Below are 18,922 nucleotides of genomic sequence, written 5' to 3' on the forward strand. Positions count from 1 at the left end.
ATATTTATCAAGTGTTTATTCAGAAACTATTAAAAAATCACATGTGCTGGGATACATATGAGACATCAATTTGTCCCATCTTACAATGACGTGTTTATGAAAATCCTTGCCATTGCCTGCTGCCCAATGGGGTAAAGACATTGTATATAGATGTGTACAGTCCATCATTTGGTCTTTCAGGATGCCAGTAAACACGTGGATCTGTACAAGTGCAATTTACTTGACTAAACAATCAGAAACTGGCTACAACAGTTGCAAAATCATTGTATTTTGGTTAACTAAGAAAAAAACCCCACACAAACAAACAAAAAAATAACACAACCAAAAAATCTCCAAACAACAAAAATCCAAAAGTGACAAATCAAAAATGAAACACTTATTTTTCCTGCTAAAATGAATGTCTTCTACATGTCCCTCACTAGTTTGCCCAACCAGATGTCTGAACAGGGAGCTGCTAAAAGGTGCATTTTTATGGAGAGAAACATGGTATATTTTTCCCATTGTGATCAGATTTTATGTCTTAGATTGTCTGTTAAGATTTGGTCAAAATTGGCATTAGCTGTACTGATTTGAAAGGTTCTTCTAAATACTACATCAGCATTGGGAAAAAAACTCTCAATGTAGTGCAACAACATCCTGAAAAAAAAGAACACTTAAACATCCCAGTAGTTTTACTGATAAGAATAGCTCTGCATCCTCTGTCCTAATCTTTTGGGCATTTGACTAACTTTGCTCAATGAGTGAATCTACAGGACTACACACATTGGCAAAGTTGTTCACATGCTTAAGTGCTTGCAGGATGAAGGCCTGAGCTGGGACTTCTTTCACAAGTAGAGATACTCAAGTGATTAAGAATTTGCAGGATTACACCTAAAATAGTGAAGGAAAGAGAAACTCTAATGTGCATATAAAAATAGGTGATACAATAAAATATTTTTCTTATATTTCATCAATAAGTTATTTTCACTAACCAGTTATGGATCATATATCTCTGCGCTCTTTAATGATTTGTCCACATCTACAGTGATCCTTTTAGTTTTTTGTTTTTTTTGTTTTTAATTCAAAAGTCCAGAAAGAATACAAACACATCCTTAAAAAAAGGAAACCTTGTATTAAAGTCGGGGTGTGCTAATCTCTCCATAAAAGCCATTTAGATTCGCCCATAGCTAAAAGGGGAAAACGTGCGCTGTACTTTTCAACCAGAAAGAAAGCAAAATTAAATACTATTTGTACAAAATAAGCAAACAAAAAAAATGTGACTTTTGTACATGTAACCTGAATATGACAAGACCCTCCTGCAACCCTTCCCCAAGCACACACACACAGACACACAGTGCCAGTGCCGTGTCAAATTTACACCATAGGTGGTTTCATACTCCCAAACACAGTAAAAGAATAAAAACAAGGGGGGAGAAAAAAAAAAAAAAAAGCTGAAAATAAACAGCACACCCTTCCAGAATCATTCCCCCATGCTGTAAAATCCTGTGCCAAGGCACTTCGCCCTACAATAAAATGAATTAAAGGAGGAAAAATAGGCAGGGGGCGAGGTGGGAGGTCGGCATTTACGTTCTTTTGCTTGTGGTTGTTAAATACAAATACTCTAGAGAAGGAGCTGCTGTGGCTGGCAGGGAGGCAGTGGGGCAGGGGGCGGGGGGTGGGTGGTGTTTCTCAGAACTGGCTGAATGTGGTCTGTTTTTCCAGCACTTCGAGGTAGTCCGGCTCTGCGTTTAGTTTTGCTTTTAGCTCCAAATACTCGTTCCTATTTGGCTCTACATAGACAGTACTCGGGGGGCTGTAGAGCACCGTCTCCCGGAGCCTACTGTCCACCGGCCCCGGGTGCAAGTACTGGTGGGCACGCCTAAGGTCATAGTTGGGGGAGTAGGTGTAGGCGGCGGGTAGCTTGGGGTAATCGGGGAGGGTGGAGCCGGGTGTGCCCACCGTGGAGGAGGTGGAATGTTTGTCGGGCTCCAAAATGCCCCTGTAAAATCGATCGGCGTCTTGCACCGGGGAGAGCAGCTCCTCCCGAGGCTCGATGGTGCTGACGCTGTACGCAGGGCTGCGCACCGGGGCATCCTCCCCGCTGGGCGCCGGCGGCGGCGGGGGTGGTGGGGGAGGAGGCGCGCCCCCCCCGACTTGCAGGGGGTGGCTGCTGTAGGTGACCTTGAGCTCGTGGAGGTCTTTGTAATCCTCGCCCGCGTTACCCTCCCGGGAGCGGTAAATGGGGTTTTTGCACATGTGGCCCAAGGGGTGCGGGATGTACTCGTAGACGTGGCCGGCGGGGGTCTTCACTTTGGGCAGCGCCACGCCCCCTCCACCGCCGCCTCCGCCGCCGCGGTGAGGCGGGTGCTGCTGGAGGTGTGGGTGGTGATGGTGATGGTGGCCGCCGCTGTAGACGCTGTACTGCATGTTGAAGGAGCTCACGTCGGAGTTGTTTGCGCTGGCGTGGTCACCCTGGCCCTTCTTGCGCCGCTTCATCACCAGGACGAAGAGCCCTGCCGCCACGAAGACAGACATGATGAAAACGAGCAGTAGGCTGAGAATCAGCACCGAGAGCGGCACCGAGGAGCTGCCGCCGCCGCCAGCGGGCGCAGAGGCGCCCGCTGACGCCGTGCCGTTGAGGCGCACGGTGGAGGAAGAGGGGGTGGTCCTGGCCGGCAACTGGCCCGGGGACGGCGTAGGCGTAGAAACGACGATGTCCGAGTAGTCGGGGCACAGCAGGTCCGCCCTGACAGCCCGCATGTCGCTCTGGGAAAACTTCTTGGGGGACTCGCAGATAACCTGGTCCACCAGGACACCGGTGTTGAGCTGTTCCAGCCACAGCTTCATGCCCACCACGTCGCAGGTGCAGTCCCAGGGGTTCTCGTGCAGGTCGATCTGCAGCAGGGATTTCAGCTGGTCCAACACCCCACTCACTGGCAGGTAGGAGAAGTGGTTGCTCCGCAGGCTCAGCCTGTAGAGAGACAGACCAGAAAAAATGTTCCCTGGCAAAGACCTCAGCAGATTGTTGTTCAAAAACAAGAGCTGAAGGTTGGGGACAGATGCAAAGGTGCCCGCCTCTATTTCCCGGATGACATTGTACTGCAGGAACAGGTACTGCAGGCTTTGCAGCCCATAGAACAGCTCTGGACTCAGCCGCTCGATACGGTTCCCATTCAGGTATAGCCTTCGCAAATTAGTTAAATCCCCAAAAGCCCGGTCCTGAATAACCGAGATCCGATTATTGCCCAGATGCAGCAAATCCAGCCCAGTGGCATCCACAAAATCTGCCCTGCGTACCAGCGCAATGTAGTTTTCCGTCAGATACATCTTCTTAGGATTATATGGTTTGGGCTGCAGTTCAGAAATGCTCTCAATCTTCCTCTCCTGACAATTGACATTGAGGCCCAGATCAGAAATCTGCAAGTTGCAAGTGCAGGCAGTGGGGCACTCCAAAGGCACCGGGGATTTGGTCTGGTAGGCAATACTGGGGCCATAGTTGCTGTATCCCAGGTCTTTTGAGGGCAGGCGGGAGGTGGGGCGCACCCTTGTCTTGTTGGGTTGGCGTGTTCCTCTGGGGGGCTTCAAGGGAGATTTGTAAACAGCCGAAGAAGAAGTGGCCACGGAGTTGACCGAGGCTGGGGTAGTGTGGAAATGCCCTGTGGTACTCAGTGGTGTCTGTGGTCTCATTTCATAATCAGAGATGAGCCTCCTTGGGCAAAGCTCCTGCTTGGAGACTTCATCCAAATCTCGACCATGTAAGCGGAAAGGAGTCTCACAAACCACATCTCCCACCAGAGCAGAGTAAGAAATACTGTCCAGCCAATCCTTTAGAGCAATCAACTCACATGAGCAATTCCAGGGGTTTTCCTCCAGCTGCAGCTCCACCACTTTATCCATGTGCTGCAAAAGGCCCATGTAGGGCAGCAGCTTCAGTCGGTTACCCCTCAGGTCCAGGTGAGTTAAGGGCACAAAACGAAAAAGGTTGTTGGGCAGACTGGAAAGGAGGTTATCATTAAGAATCAGAACCTGCAGCAAATGCAGTTTGCTGAAGGCATTGGGCTCAATGACACTAATATAATTATAATCAACCTGTAGATATTCCAAACTCTCTAGCCCAAGAAAAGTGTCATCCCGTAAAAGTTCCAGCTTGTTATTGTTCAAGTGCAGTCTCCTTAAACCTCTCAGACCATGAAAGGCCCCAGTTTCGATGTCTTGTATGTCATTGCTTCCCAGATGCAAAATCGAAGCCCCTGTGTAATTGACAAACTGGTTTGGGTACAGCCTGTTCAAAAGGTTCCCAGACAGCAAGAGGTGGTAGACAGGGAACCTTGGCGGACTGATCTCAAAAAGGCTGATGATCCCTCTGTTTTCACAGCTCACTGTTAAGATGCTGTCCTTCTCCTCACAAGGACAGGCATTATCACAGATTTCCCCATAATACTCAATGCTTTCTGCCCATGAGAGGACTAGCGATGTTAAAGCAAATGCGATCGTCTGCAGCATCCAGATATGCATTTTTTTGTTGAGGTCCTGTTCCAAAGTTACTGTAGAGCTGCAAGCATACATTTTATTTCCTGTAAGAATAAGGAGAGAAAAAAAAAAAAAAGCAGCATAATAACATAGCCCCATAAAATTTAAAATGGACACAAACTTAACATATTGTCTTTGGAGGAGCAGAGAATGGATTGTCAACTAAAGAAAAACAAAACACAAAACCCCAAACCCCACAACAAACCCAAAAATAACTCAACCAACATTCTGTCACCTCTAATTTCCATACTTTTGAAACATGGATGGCATGCATTGATTAAGAGATTGATGGGCAACCCCTAGCAAGTCAAATGCCTGCAGTGTTTAAAAAGGTGAGGTCACAGTAGGAATTGTTCTGGTTCTGTTCATATGGGGTGCATTTCAGTGCTTTCTTGGATTTCTTTTTCATGACCAGCCGCATAAATATACATAAAATGGCTGTCAGTTCAGTTTCATGGTTCTAATTTAAGAGAAAAGAAGCACCATTTTACGAGATTTCCCACCTCTCCTATTATCCATCTCCCCCTTCCCTTCAGAACCTCCTCAATGAACAGCGCACCAAGGTCTTCCCCTTGTTCTACCTTGATTTTTAACTGGTGGTGGAAATGCCATGTAGGAATCCAAAGAAAAATGCTCAGTGCTGAAAACAGCAGCTTAAGTCGACAGAGAGAATAGTGACACATTCTCCACATCACACATCTCTTTTACGTTTTTGGCTTTTTTTTTTCCTGCCTATACATTTACAAATCATACACACCCCCACATGGACATGCACACACAGAGACATGCACACCCGAGTGACTTTTGTGGTGGAATTCGTCAGTAATGATATTAAATATGTTAACCTCCTACTTCAGTGCACTTAACAGCTCTCTTCAGTGAGAGAAATTTTGTATCTTTACACAAGTAAATAATTTTAATAGATACAGTGATCTCCCCCAAAATTACACTATAACAGAGCTGACTGTAAAACAGAGGTCTTCAGTTCTTAAGCACACACACACATATATGTGGTCCAATACAGACATACATAAAAGGAAGTGTTTTAACCACTCACCCAAAATTTGTGTAAAATGTAAAACATGTGGATCATCTTCGGAATCTCAGCCATATCTGACATACCGCTTATTCCCAACGTTCTGCAAAACTAGCCTGGTAGAAGTGGAGAGATCTAAATAGGTCTCATGGAAATATCTCATCGCCAACACTCCAAGCATCAGAGTTACTGATTATAAGCAGTGATAGCTGTCAGTACTCTTCATCCTTTGAGGGAGATAACACCCAGGCTTATTAAAAGCCAAGGGGGGGTGGGGTGGAGGGGAGAGGGGGTAGAAGGGAAACCCTACCATTGACCTACGTCAGTAATTTAATACCCAAATTTCACCTATCTGAAAACAAATCCCATTTCTATTTCTTCTTGCAGTGTTTCTGACTCCTTGTGGCATTCTTCTACTTCTGCAAGTCTAAAAGCAAGATGAATAGAGAAACCAAATGCATTGTGTGTGTCGGTAGGAGAAGACTAATAAATTATCCAAGCTTAAATGCTGGGGATCTTGGAGCAGGTTTGCATTTTCTATCGTCCACCTCAGAGCTCCAATCCTCATGACACTACTCTGGTTTGGAGGAATGCATCCTAAAAACCGGTAAGTCTCAGTACTGCAAGACATCTCCTGTGGCATCAGGTTCAAGGATGCAAATCTAGCACTTGCAGCAAAAGCAGTCATGCAGCAAGAAATCGGAAGTCTTGGTGAATCTCCCTCTAATTCTGACCAGACGTCAATTGGATTGGAATTACTCAAAGCAAAAGGCTTCACTGCATAAAGGCAGCAGGAATCTTACTCAAAGGCATGTATCTAGCATATTCTTTCTCAGCTTGATCAGATCCATCCATCCATTAACCAACAGTTCTTCGGAGCAAAAGGGGAAAAAAAAAAAAAAGCCACTGAAGACCTGCCCGGTCAGTGTTAAACTCCCGGGCATTTTACAACTTTAATTCAATTATGGCCAGAAGAGGAGACAAAGGCAATATTCCCTCCCTCCTCCTTTTTCCTTTGCTCTGGAAAAAAAAAAGGGGGGGGGAGGGGGGGCAGGATGGCAGGCAAAGAAAATAAAGTTGTAGCTGGCTGTGGGCAAGGTTGCAATCCCGCCCTGGAAACCCCTGTGTGATGACTGCGTGCTGCTGTTCGTCAGCTCCCTACAGAGGTTCAAATTGGGGGGGGGGGGGGGGGGGGGGGAAGCGGGGGGAAGGGGAGGGGGCCCGGGAGGGGGAAGAAGGAGGGGGGGCGACGAGGGGGAGTGGAGAAGAGGAAAGGGGTTGCATCGGGGTTTTTCTTATGTGCCGTTTTTTCCCCGAAGAGTTCAACCCTTAGATTACCGCACTGCACAGCCAGCTCGGAGCAGCGTTCAGTACCGCCGACAGGAGCGAGCAGCAGTAAGCAGCCTTGGCCGGACACTGCCCCCCACCTGAGCAGCATCCAGAGTTAGCAGAAACGGGATTTTTGTGTGGTGGTTTTTTTGGTTGGTTTTTTTTGTTGTTGTTTGTTTTGGTTTTTTTTTTTTTTTTTTTTGTGGGGTGGGGGTGGAAGGAGGACGAGGGAAGGGTTGGAGATGGGAAAGCAACAGCAAGGAGAGACCCGGCGGTGAAGAGGCGGGAGGGAGAGGAAGGGAGGAAGAAAAGAGAGATAGGGAGAGCGAGAAAAGTCAGCCCCGGTACTTACTTGGCCCGAAATCTCCGGGGCCCAGGCATGGTAGCAGCCCATGAAGACGCCTCCCCGCTGCGCGGGTGCTGCGCGGAGCCGGTGGGGAGGAGGCGGCGGCGAGTACCGGCGCGGCCGGGGCGGCTCGGTGCGGCACGCGCACAAACACCCGTCGCGCGCAGGCGGCGCCGAGACACCCGCGCTCGCACAGAGACATACACGCGCGCGCTCCCACAGTCACACAAGCGCGCGCGCGTGCTCGCGCGCGCGCGCTCCCAGGCAGCAGTTGGGGTGCGCGCCCTGCGGGGCGGGGGCTGCTCAAGAGGAGCGCCGTGCTCTGCCTGCCGCCGCTGAGCGCAGCGGGAGGAGGGAGAGAGGTGGTGGGAGGGGAGCAAGGGCGGGGCGGTGGCGACAGTTGAGTGGGCTTGGAGGGGGTGCTGCCGGAGAAGACGGGCGGGGGAGACATGGGGCAAGAGAGTTCGGAGGGGGGCCCAGGGGGGAGGGCCGCGTTCCCGGGCGGCAGGGCTAGTGTCCCCGACTGACGGCGCAGCGGGCAGCCGGCCCCTTCGGCGCCGCGTAGCCCGCATGCACAGTCGCACACCGTGCACGCAGACGCCGATACGAGAGCCGCACCTCCGCCACACCCCCGCCCTACGCACCTAGGGCTGCACTCGCACTTCCCCGGCACGCGTCAACTTTCTCCACACGCCCTCGGGCTTCTGTGGATCTGGGAGCCGGCGGCCCGCGTTAGGGAGCGGCGCGGCAGCACGGCCTTTCCAGTCCTCTTTTCTCGCAGCGCTCGCTGGCCGTGGCCGGACAGCGCGGAGAGGAGGAGGCGGCGGGAGCCGGTAGCCCGACGGTCGTTGCCACTGCTACTAGAGGCGCAGGAGCCTCCGCTGAATCCGCGGAGACCGTGGGGAACTCGTTAGTTGCGATGAAAGGGAACGGCAGGTTTCACTACAGGCATCCCTTGAAACCGGGGACGCAAGCTGTGTGCCAGGGTCGTTTTAGTTTACCTTTCACCCTCTGCCCGCGAAGGTAGGGAGGCAACTGCTAGAACTAAGACTCTGGCGTCTCCCTCCTCGTTGTCCGGCCCCCTTCCCACGGTAACGGGGGAGGCCACGATGCCGCCAGCAGTATTCCCGGGCGTTCCGAGCGCCGCGCCGCGCCGCGCGGCCCGGCTTGGCTCAGTGGGGCTCGACTTGGTACGCTGCATTCCGTTGCCGCCAGATGGCAGCGCAGGGAGGCGGATGGGCAGCGTCACCCCACCCCGCGCAGGACTGCCCCGCCGGCGCTCTGCCCCCTGGCGCTGGCAGCACGGCTGGGCACTGGCATGGCAGGGAGACCGGACTGTCGGGGATGTCAGTGGTGGTGACGGGGCGAAGCAAAGTAGCCGAGGCGATGTTGAGAGAACTGCCTTTCTCTTTGTCGCGGTTGAGAGAACTGTCGTTGTTTCACTAGCATACGGAACATGGAGGGCTTTTCCTGTGCACAGCTGGCTGTAGCAGTGGTGGTATTTTTTAAGTGTAGTCTTAGGTTTTTATTTTCCGAGAAATTACGTGTTTGCCTGATCTTCAGAAAAGAAAAAGGTAATTTAACTGCATTCTTGCAAAGATGTGCACATGTTCGCGTCTGTGTGTTCATTGCTGCTATGTGCTGTACGTTTTAGCACGTAAATCAAACAGGCTTTGGGCATACGGTGCATCCTATGGGCACAGCGCAGAGGCTAGAATTCAGAGGCTGAAATCCAGCTTTAACTCGAAGGCAATGCTCAATGTAGCTGTGCCTTCACGGGTTTTCTTGTGCAAGGCTAAACACTGAAGAGAGAATACTCGGTATATGTGAATTCCTCACATTTATATCTTCAGCAAACCTCTCTGATAGCTGGCATTTTAACATCTCAACATGCTAAACTCGGATGATTAAAGAATCACCTTTTTCTTAATGCTCAGCCTTCCTTAAAAAAGTGTGTTCTTTGAAAATGTAAGAGGAGTTTGACTAAAATCCTCTTTCCCTAATATTGAAAAAAGCAAGATCTGGTATTTGGATGGAAGACAACTTCCTTATATAAATCAGGTCATATTACTGACCTTGTGGAAGCTTTTGGAAAGCTTTTAAGTGAGAGAAAGTACTTAGTTCTATTATTATAGAATCTGACATTCCTGTTTTGATGCAAAACCTATTGATGCAGTGGAAGATTTTGAATGGTTTTATACTGAGTTCCAAGATAGTACTTTTAGTCAGAAGAAGAACACCAAACCATGCTAGGCTCTTTTTTTTTCCTCTTTAGACACAGACACATACTTATGGGATGATAATAGAATATAAAGAATTTACAGGTAGTAAACAGAGATGTTTTACAGGATTTTTTTTGTGACCTCACTGTTTGTTGAGAAACATTTTTGTTGTGAATTAATGTTTCTGTATTTTTAATTTATAGGATTTCATGCATATATACTTGCATTTTTAAGACCTGTCATTTATAGCATCTGTGTTTCTATGCTGTTTTTCTCTCTGACAAACAAAATTAGACACACAAAAATCCTTTTTATTCATCTAGGCTGAGCTTGACTCAACCAAACTGTTTGGAAAAAACTGATATTTCACAAACATGAAATTGTGTCAAAAGCTACTATGTAAAAGTATTGTACTTATGTTTCAGTTTAATTATTCTAGTCCTGTGTAAATGAGGTATTAAAAGTATAATGGATAGTAAATCCAATTTAATAAAATCTTGCCCCCAAGTTGTTAGACTGCTAGATTATTTTAGTAGCACACATGAGGTCTAAATAGTCATTATTGTAGAACTGTCATGCTGCTGTCCTGTTCATTCTTGCTCTGATTAGCATTATAATTTTAGTAAAATGTAAGTTCTATAGATTTTTGCAGAATATTTATTTCAGTATGCGTGACTAGCAGGAGAGGGCACAGCTTATCTATGAAGATAACTCCATTTGAATGGAATCTATATAATCTGAAAGTATTCCTTAGGGTGGAAATATATATCTGAATTTTTGAACTAGAACTGTCATTATAAACCTGAGCATGTGAACGGGAAACAGTAAATGCTGCTAAATTTATGAGAAATAAAGTTGGTTTTATTACTACATTGTGTTGATGTTTGCTAATTTATCTTTCACCTGCCTTTCATTAAACCAGGACATCCTCAAAAACTGGATGGAAGTAACTTGTATAAGCCTCATATGGAATACAAATAGAGGGATGTGAATGAGGATGGATCAGCAGAAAGGATGGATAAATGAATACATGAATTATATGTACAGCAACTTGTACCTGTACAGATCTACCTTTTTCCTATAGAACTTCAATCAATACGAGTTGCAGGACATCTGATAAAACATGTGGAACCAGACATTATGGGAAAGCAAGAACATGGAGGTCCCAGAGTTGTAAGTGAAATATATTGGAAGTGAGGAATATACACTGTTTAGGAAAGACAAAAAAAAGGGTGGTGAAACAATTTCATGTTAATTCACTAAAACCTGTTGAAGAGTAAAGACCATTAAGCAATAGTGCAATTAAGTAAAGTTTGAGAGTGAAGGTCTGCATGAATTAAAACTGCTTAGCAAAGGGTAGGAAAAATGCTTCATGGGGATGCAATCTGTTACAAATATGCTGGTACAAATTTGTTCTGGATAGCAATTATGCAGATTTATGTGGTTTCTCATGGGCAAGTATTAAAAAATAAACCAATAACGCTGGGTGTGACACAAATTTGAACATGATAGGGTATAGCTTCTTCTGTGGAACAGACGTTGAGCAGGCAAGAGGTAAGGATAACTTAGACTTAATTTTAGTGTATGATAGGGTCTGCAGAAAAGAATTCTGATAGAAAATAATCTTAAATCTAATGGGTTTGAGCTTTTTTGCTTCATGTGAAGCTACAAGACAGAGAAAAATATGGAGGATCTGTAACTGCAGTCCAGTTTTTCAAAAAGGCAAGCTGAGAAAAAAAAGTTTAGTGAGAAAAAGAGTAGCAAAGAGCAGCAGTATTAAAATTCAGATAATGCATGATAATGCTTCTATGTAAAAAAAATGCAAATGTTATTGAATGTTTATACTGGGGGAGAGGGGAAGAAACAAGCAGACAAACAAACAAAAAAAACCAAACCCAAAACAACAGAGTTTTTCCCAGAAGAGTAAAACCTTAAGTTATTAACAATAAGCTCAAAACCTATAAAGAGTGGAAGAGATGGTGATTACCAAGGAGGGAGCTGCATCATTAATTAAAAGGCAAACTGAGAATGGTCAGAAAGCTTGTTGGATTGAAACCTGCACAGAAAGTTGAATCACAGTAAAAACTGTTTAAGCCATGTAAGTAAAATGAGCACTTGTTAAAGGATGGGTTGGACATTAAGAATAAAGTTGGACTAAATAGTGGGAAAAAATGTCTGTAGTGAGACTATATATGTAAGCTTTGATATATAGGAATGTAACAAAATGTGTATTTTTATATATTTCATAATTTAGTATCTTGGACAGTGGTATCTTCAAACACCTCTGTAACTTATTTAGAAAGTATATTTACAGGTTCTATTCAGTTGTGGGTATTACATTCCACATATAAAGACAGTTAAATTATTCAAGCACAGATCTAAGAATTTCCAGTACAGTGATTCAAATTGGAAATACAGGTGCTGTGATCTGCGGTTTTACCACAAATGGGATCCTGTGGCAGATTAGCTGCGTACTCGGAACTTGCTTCTCTGTCTGGTATCTTCACAGATGCTGTGACTATAATTCGAGCAGTCCTTGGCTCAGAGATGGCTAAGGGCCTCTCTCTCGTGTGCTCCGTTGCCAGGCTGTAGTGTCTTTTGGGATTCAATTCCTTGGAGCTTTTTCCTTTTCTGTCTTGGTCCAGGTGCCAGGCCTGGGTGAAGTTGTTGCCTGTTAATTCAGGCCCTTCAGATGCTACTTGGGCAGCATGTGGCTCTTGTTCCTTGCTGGGTGAGAACAAGGCAAGTTGCCCGACTTCTTGGCTGCTTTAAATAATGTCCCAAGACAATTAATGCCCTTTGGTAACAGAGAACCCTGATAACTGCACCTGTAGAATGAGGCATATCCAAACATGGCCAGGAACACACACAGTTCACAGCTGTGTTACCAAGTAATTACACATGGTACATGTTCATCTGGACCCTAGGAAGTCTCAAGGTTTCCACATTCATAGCCTATTGTCTGGGCTAGGGCATGTGTTGGGGTTTGACCCTTCAGGACAAGGAAAGGTAGGAATAGGGCAGGAGATATGACATCATCGGTGTGTCTGGTACCATTTGTGCTAGAGAATATATGTCTTTGAACGCTGAAAGGATCAACACATGAAATGAAAGTCCAGAAGTAAGCAAGTCTAAATTTTCCAAGTTGCTTTGACAAAGGGACAGTACATAATGTTGAGAGGGGAGTTACCTGAATGGATATAAATAATTAGATGATCATTAGATTAAAACTGGTGACCAGCTTTGAGTCTAGTCCTCTATAGTACACTTAGCACTAATTTTATGATGCAAGTTAGGGGGGTCTGGACAAAGTTTGCAGACCATGTAAAACCAGGAGTATTGCTGAGAACCAGATAATCAGACAAGAAAACTTGTATATACACACATACATACATGCGTTCTTACCTATATATGTGTCTACATTTGTGTTGAGATGCATGTATGTAAATTTATGTAGATTATATCAATAATTATATATTTAATGTTACTACCAATATTGTAACACATCACTGTAACTTTAATTCATGTGTATTTGTTTATTATTTTATTTTTATCTGGACAGATAGAGACAATGTAAAATTGAATATAACAATCTGCAAAACCACCAGTAAAAACTTTTGCTATAAACTGGGATGACCCAATTTTATACACAGGTCTAGAAATCTGAAGGTAGTGGTTTATCAGAAAGTGACTATATGTTACTATTATAAAGGAGGTGCTAATATAAAAAGAAAAGAGAAATGGTTGTCCTAATAGGTGGGAACGTGTTGATACTATTATGAAGAATGTGCTTTTTCATGAGTTGCTGTTCTATTATGCATAATTCCAGTCATACTTTCAAAGATCTTAAAATGAAATTCAAAGTTCATAAACTAGGGTAATTAGGGTAATTGTCTTCAAAGGATTTTTTTTTTATGGCATATTTTTAGTTAAATACTTAAAAAGACAAAGTATTTGAACTAAAGAGTGTTGCTGGAATTCCATTAAATGCTTACTTACTATTACGTAGCTATAAATGTGGGTAATTTACTGACCATCTGAGAGGTGAGATACGGGAAAGGCCTTCCAAATAGGTAATCAGGCCAATAAAGCAAAGTTATTTTAGGATAGAATTTTAAAAGCTCACTGGGAAAAAAAAAATGTGTAATTGAGTGGGACAGTTCCTGTTAGGATAGTGACATTTGTACCAAGCTGGGAAGAAGCTTTTTGAAGAAGATGGAATATAGTTGTTCTACATTTATTCTGTATCTGTTCTCTGCCTCAGGGCTTACTGCAGGCTCTTAGGTCAAGAAGAATGTTTGTTTTCCACTTACTGTATAATTCAGATTCTGAGTTCTGTTAATTTATTTTGTTTATTCTTTGTAACCTGGGGAAAGTTTTAATTCCTAAAACATTCCACAAAAAAAATTCTAACATACTTCCTCATATTGCAGGGGTTTCAATAGACCATTGATGGTGCTCTTGTTCCCCACCTTTCCCCATTTTTTCTTTTTCCCCAAGGAACATTAGAGGTCTGGTCCACTCTTTACCGAGTTAGTATTGGAAAGTGGGTAGTACTCTGTAGATGAAAAGTTCTGTAGACCTTTTCTTTTCTACTATATGGTAACCCATAACTGTGAGAATGTAAAAAATTAGATAGTCCACTTCAGCTCTATGCTCCTATGCTTCCAATTACTACTTCTTATATTCAGGTCAGGTCCATTCTCCCAAATATACAAGTCATGGTATGAATTAAGTGATATACAGGAATAAAAATAGCTGTAGAATTTCCTAAACTGTTTTGTCAATATATATTAGATCTGATGTTTTATCTCTCTTATCTCCTTGCTATGTTTAGGATTATCAAATAATCAAAATTGTCTTACATCAAATATGTATAATAATAAGTACCTAAATATATTAATAATAACTGAAAGAAAAGGACTGATTTCATGTGGATCTGAACAGTTCCTCTGAGGCAGCGTCTTAGTTTTTCTGGTAAAAATTATAGAATAGGAAATACACATGTTTATTCATATTGTTAAACACAAGCATAACCTTTATGTTATTATTCTTTTCTTTCCGCTTTAATTTTATTACAGGAAATAAAACAGATTTAACAGGAGAAACCCAGAGAATAACCAAACGTTTTCTGTCTTAATGATTAAAGCATTCAGTAGAAGGAGCTGAGTTAAAATTTTTATTCCAGATTAGATAATTGAAATTTGAGCATGCTACTCTCCTTCAAACATAAATACTGACCTATCTTGTTCTGTTCACTTTGAGGGAGCTAAGCATCTTATAAGAGTTTCTATCCAACTGTTCACCACAAGCAAAACAATCAGGGGAAGTCAGATATTAAAAATCAGTAATGATGCATAAATTAGACTTTGAGTGACTCTGATGTGATTTGTAATGTCTATGAAAAAAAATACTGTCTAGTTAAATGTTATTTATACAGTAAAGAATGTAGGTCCTTGAGGCACTTGAAGGTACCCAGCAAGAACTTTGCCAGTCTCAGTGGCTCCTGAATACTATAAATTAGGTAGGAGCATACACATATTTTTGTAAACTTAGCCCTGTGTCACTGTAACTATCTACTTATATGTACTTAGCATTATGGGTTTTTTTATTGAGAAGAGTCAGGTGTTTGATGGAAGTGTTATGTAAGATAAGCTGTTTGTATGCAAAGTAAGTTATATTAAAAAAGTAAATTCTCAATCTGATTTCTAAAAACTAAATCCAGTCTCATGGATTTCTACATCATATGTTTAAACATATATTAACAAAATAGAAGCATAATACATTAGTTTCACAGATTTATATACATACATCTCTTTAATAACATAGAATGGGCAGATTCTTAATGAGATAGTTTGGTCTACATTTAAGGTAAATATTAAGCTTTATTTACACAGGGTTAATTTAAAAATCAGTCTATTATTTAACCGTTCTACCCTGATAGGCACTTTATGTTGCATTCCATTATGTTGCATTCCATTGGAGCACAAGCCCTATGAGGAGGCTGAGGGAGCTGGGGTTGCTTAGCCTGGAGAAAAGGAGGCTCAGGGGAGACCTTATTGCTGTTTACAACTACCTGAAAGGAGGTTTTAGCCAGGTGAAGGTTAGTCTCTTCTCCCAGGCAACCAGCTCCAGAACAAGAGGAAACAGTCTCAAGTTATACCAGGGGAGGATTAGGCTGGATGTTGGGAAGAAGTTCTTCATAGAGTGATTGGCCATTGGAATGTGCTGCCCAGGATGGTGGTGGAGTCGCCCTCACTGGAGGTGTTTAGTAAGTGACTTGATGGGGTGCTTGGTGCCATGGTTTAGTTGATTAGATAGCGTTGGATGATAGGTTGGACTCGACGATCTCAAAGGTCTCTTCCAACCTGGTTAATTCTATTCTATTCTATTCTATTCTATTCTATTCTATTCTATTCTATTCTATTCTATTCTATTCTATTCTATGGAAGTGAAGAACATTTCATTTTTTTTTATGTGGGGTGGGGGTTTTTGCTTGTTTGTTTGATTTGGGGTTTTTTTGTTGTTTTGGTTGGTTGGTTGGGTTTTTTGGGTTGTTTATTTTTTTGCTTTGGTTGGTTGTTTTGGTTTGGTGGTGGGGTTTTGTTTGTTTGTTTGTTTGGTTTTTTTAATTGGTTGGTTGGGTTTTTTTTAAGCAAGCAGATTCAATCCACTAAAAGCACAGAAGACTTACCGTGAATTAGAATTGCACGTTCTGGCTATTCAGTGTGTCCTGGGTCTCATACCACTGATGACTGCTTCAGGTCTTCTGACTGGGGAGTTTTCATCACTTGCTGCCACTAGGTGTCCCTGTATGCTCCTATGTGCGGGAAAACGCTTAATGAGAACATGGGCTGAAGGAGGAAAACTTGAGCAGGAGGATTAGGAAACAAGGTACTAAACTTTCTGGTTTTCAGAGTTCTGTTTGACAAATGTCCTGCATATTAGGGAAGATGACATATTAGTAGACTGATAATTGTTCAGTTATATTTCAAAACTAACTTTAAATAAAACAACAACAAACAAACCCACCCATTAATGTAGTCTTAGAGTGGAGTGGTCTTTTTGATATTACATAGTTATGTAGTATCAAAAAATGGGAAAGATTGTGAAAAATATCAGGTTAAGTCATCTGTTTGGTAAATTTATTATAGTTTTAAAATTACTGATGGAGTTTGTTATAAAGATAGATTTTCAGATAATAAACTTTTATTCAATATATATGTCTAAGAGTGATTAATAAATGTGTATTGTGATGAGCCTCTCAACAACATCCTGATAAATGGGATGTTTCAATAATTAAAGGCCTTGGATGGATTGTACAGCCACCTGACTCTTACAGTGAATGTTTAAATAGATTACTAGTTATAGAAAATAATTTGCTTTATACCATAATTCTTTAATAATCAAGTTGTTATTAAATGTTATGCAGACATTCTTGTAGTGAAGCAGTTGTTTAATCAAAGCAGCCATTATGACATGAGAGCAGAGTGCTTTTAAAGTAATAATTATTAATAATACTCTTCTGAAGTAAAGGAAAAATGTGAATGGTGTGAAGATATATTCTTTGGGTTATAATAAAGAAGATTCTTGAACAGACACCTCAAAAGATTAAATAATTATTCCATATAATATCAAAAGGCAGTAGGTGCAACACTTTGAGACCAATTATACCAATATTGTCTGGAGAACACAAATTCTTGAGCAGTGCCTTTTCTTTTTCAAAATGCAGACCTTAAACAAAAAAGCTCTCATTCTTCACAGTGCTATTCAAAACGTGACTACAGAAAAGCTATTTTTCTGGACCTGCAGTTAGTAAACCTGAAACTATAATAATGAGTTTATTCAAACTTGTACAGAACAATAATTATCTCTTGCAGATGAACAGCACTGCTAAACACTATTGCTAGACATTTGTATCACACATCGTCCAAGAATTTTGGATTAGGGAAATAAGGTTTTGTTTTAAAGGTGTTTGCTATCAACAATATTTTGTTGCAATGTCTACTGATTTTAAGATACTTATGGTCTTGATTTAAAATTTGTGTCTCCAGCCTTTTAACCCAAAAGTGAGAGTTTTACAGCTCCACTGCAATGAAAACTTGTGAATTGATTGAATGCATTGATAAACCATAGCTTGTTCTTAGGCAGCCTCATCTGCTTCATGTTGTTGGTTCTTGTTTGGAAGCAAACTGAGAAAAACTCAAAGAGCAACTTGATACAAGACAGGTATGATAATATGGTGTTTGGGTTGGGTTTTTCCTTGTCTATTTTAAATTCAATTACATTCACTCAGTCAGAAAGACTGAGTGTTGGCAGATCAAGAAAGCGATGAGACAAATTCATTATAAAACCGAAAACTGTTTATGAAAGATACTGTGGTGTCATCCCATATTCTTTGAATCACAGGCTGGAATCAGGCTAATTTGGGCATCTTTATTTACTACAGTTTTTATGGTAAAGCATAAAACGAGAAGTGATATGTAAGGACTGTCTTTTTCTTGCTTTGCTTTGTTAACTAAGTAATTGTTGTAACTGGTAATCAGGTTAAAATTTCTATACAATAGGCGATAGAAGGAGGAGGACTGGTACTTTGCCATTTAATATGAAGAACAGAACATGATTTGTGAGCAAGGGATTTTAACCACAATTATATACCAGTAGAATGTGCAAGCAAGAATCTGCTTATGTTTTGTTATCAGTAAAATAATTGAGTAATACCAGTGTTTCATTAGTTTGCCAGTGAAGGTACCAGTTTAATTGAAAAATGGTAGCAATATATTGCATACAAGCTTCTGTATTGCATATGTGAGCTATATAAAGCATACAGATATATTACATGACACTAAAAATATAATGCCCTGAATAAAAAGAATCCAGTGGCATGAGATTTAACACATCCAAGTGCCGGGTTCTGCACATTGGCCACAGCAACCCCATGCAGTGCTACAGGCTGGGGTCAGAGTGGCTGGAGAGCAGTCAGGCAGAGAGGGACCTGGGGGGGCTGGTCCATGGTAGGCTGAACATGACCCTGCAGTGTGCCCAGGCAGCCAAGAGGGCCAATGGCATCCTGGCCTGCATCAGGAACAGTGTGGCCAGCAGGAGCAGGGAGGTCATTCTGCCCCTGTACACTGCACTGGTTAGGCCACACCTTGAGTCCTGTGTCCAGTTCTGGGCCCCTCAGTTTAGGAAGGATGTTGAGTTGCTGGAGTGTGTCCAGAGAAGGGCAACGAAGTTGGTGAGGGGTTTGGAACACAAACCCTCTGAGGAGAGGCTGAGGGAGCTGGGGTTGCTTAGCCTAGAGAAGAGGAGACTCAGGGGTGACCTTACTGCTCTCTACAACTACCTGAAGGGAGGTTGTAGACAAGTGGAGGTTGGTCTCTTCTTCCAGCACCAGCACCAGTACAAGAGGACACAGTCTCAGGCTGCACCAGGGGAGGTTTAGGCTGAATGTTAGGAAGAAGTTCTCTACAGAGAGAG

General features: G+C 42.9%; 1 protein-coding gene across 2 annotated transcripts; it reads right to left on the minus strand.

Moving 5' to 3' along the window:
• Positions 1-1,423: 1,423 nt before the first annotated feature.
• On the minus strand, positions 1,424-7,404 carry SLITRK5 (SLIT and NTRK like family member 5). 2 transcript variants are annotated; one of them, XM_054162967.1, is made up of 3 exons: positions 7,227-7,404; positions 5,567-5,661; positions 1,424-4,553 (listed from the first exon to the last, which is right to left on the minus strand). In XM_054162967.1, exon 3 carries the CDS (start codon positions 4,543-4,545, stop codon positions 1,669-1,671), a length of 2,877 nt encoding a protein of 958 aa, XP_054018942.1. In that variant the 5' UTR covers positions 4,546-4,553; positions 5,567-5,661; positions 7,227-7,404; the 3' UTR covers positions 1,424-1,668. The 2 variants fall into 2 exon arrangements, with proteins under 2 accessions (XP_054018942.1, XP_054018943.1); XM_054162968.1 differs by lacking the exon at positions 5,567-5,661.
• Positions 7,405-18,922: the final 11,518 nt, after the last annotated feature.

Source organism: Dryobates pubescens, chromosome 7 (assembly GCF_014839835.1).
Source record: "Dryobates pubescens isolate bDryPub1 chromosome 7, bDryPub1.pri, whole genome shotgun sequence".
NCBI classification, from domain to species: domain Eukaryota; kingdom Metazoa; phylum Chordata; class Aves; order Piciformes; family Picidae; genus Dryobates; species Dryobates pubescens.

What these genes read in the sequence shown, in the direction of transcription:
- SLITRK5 (XM_054162968.1), bottom strand. Translation starts at nt 4,545, where the DNA reads ATGTATGCTTGCAGCTCTACAGTAACTTTGGAACAGGACCTCAACAAA.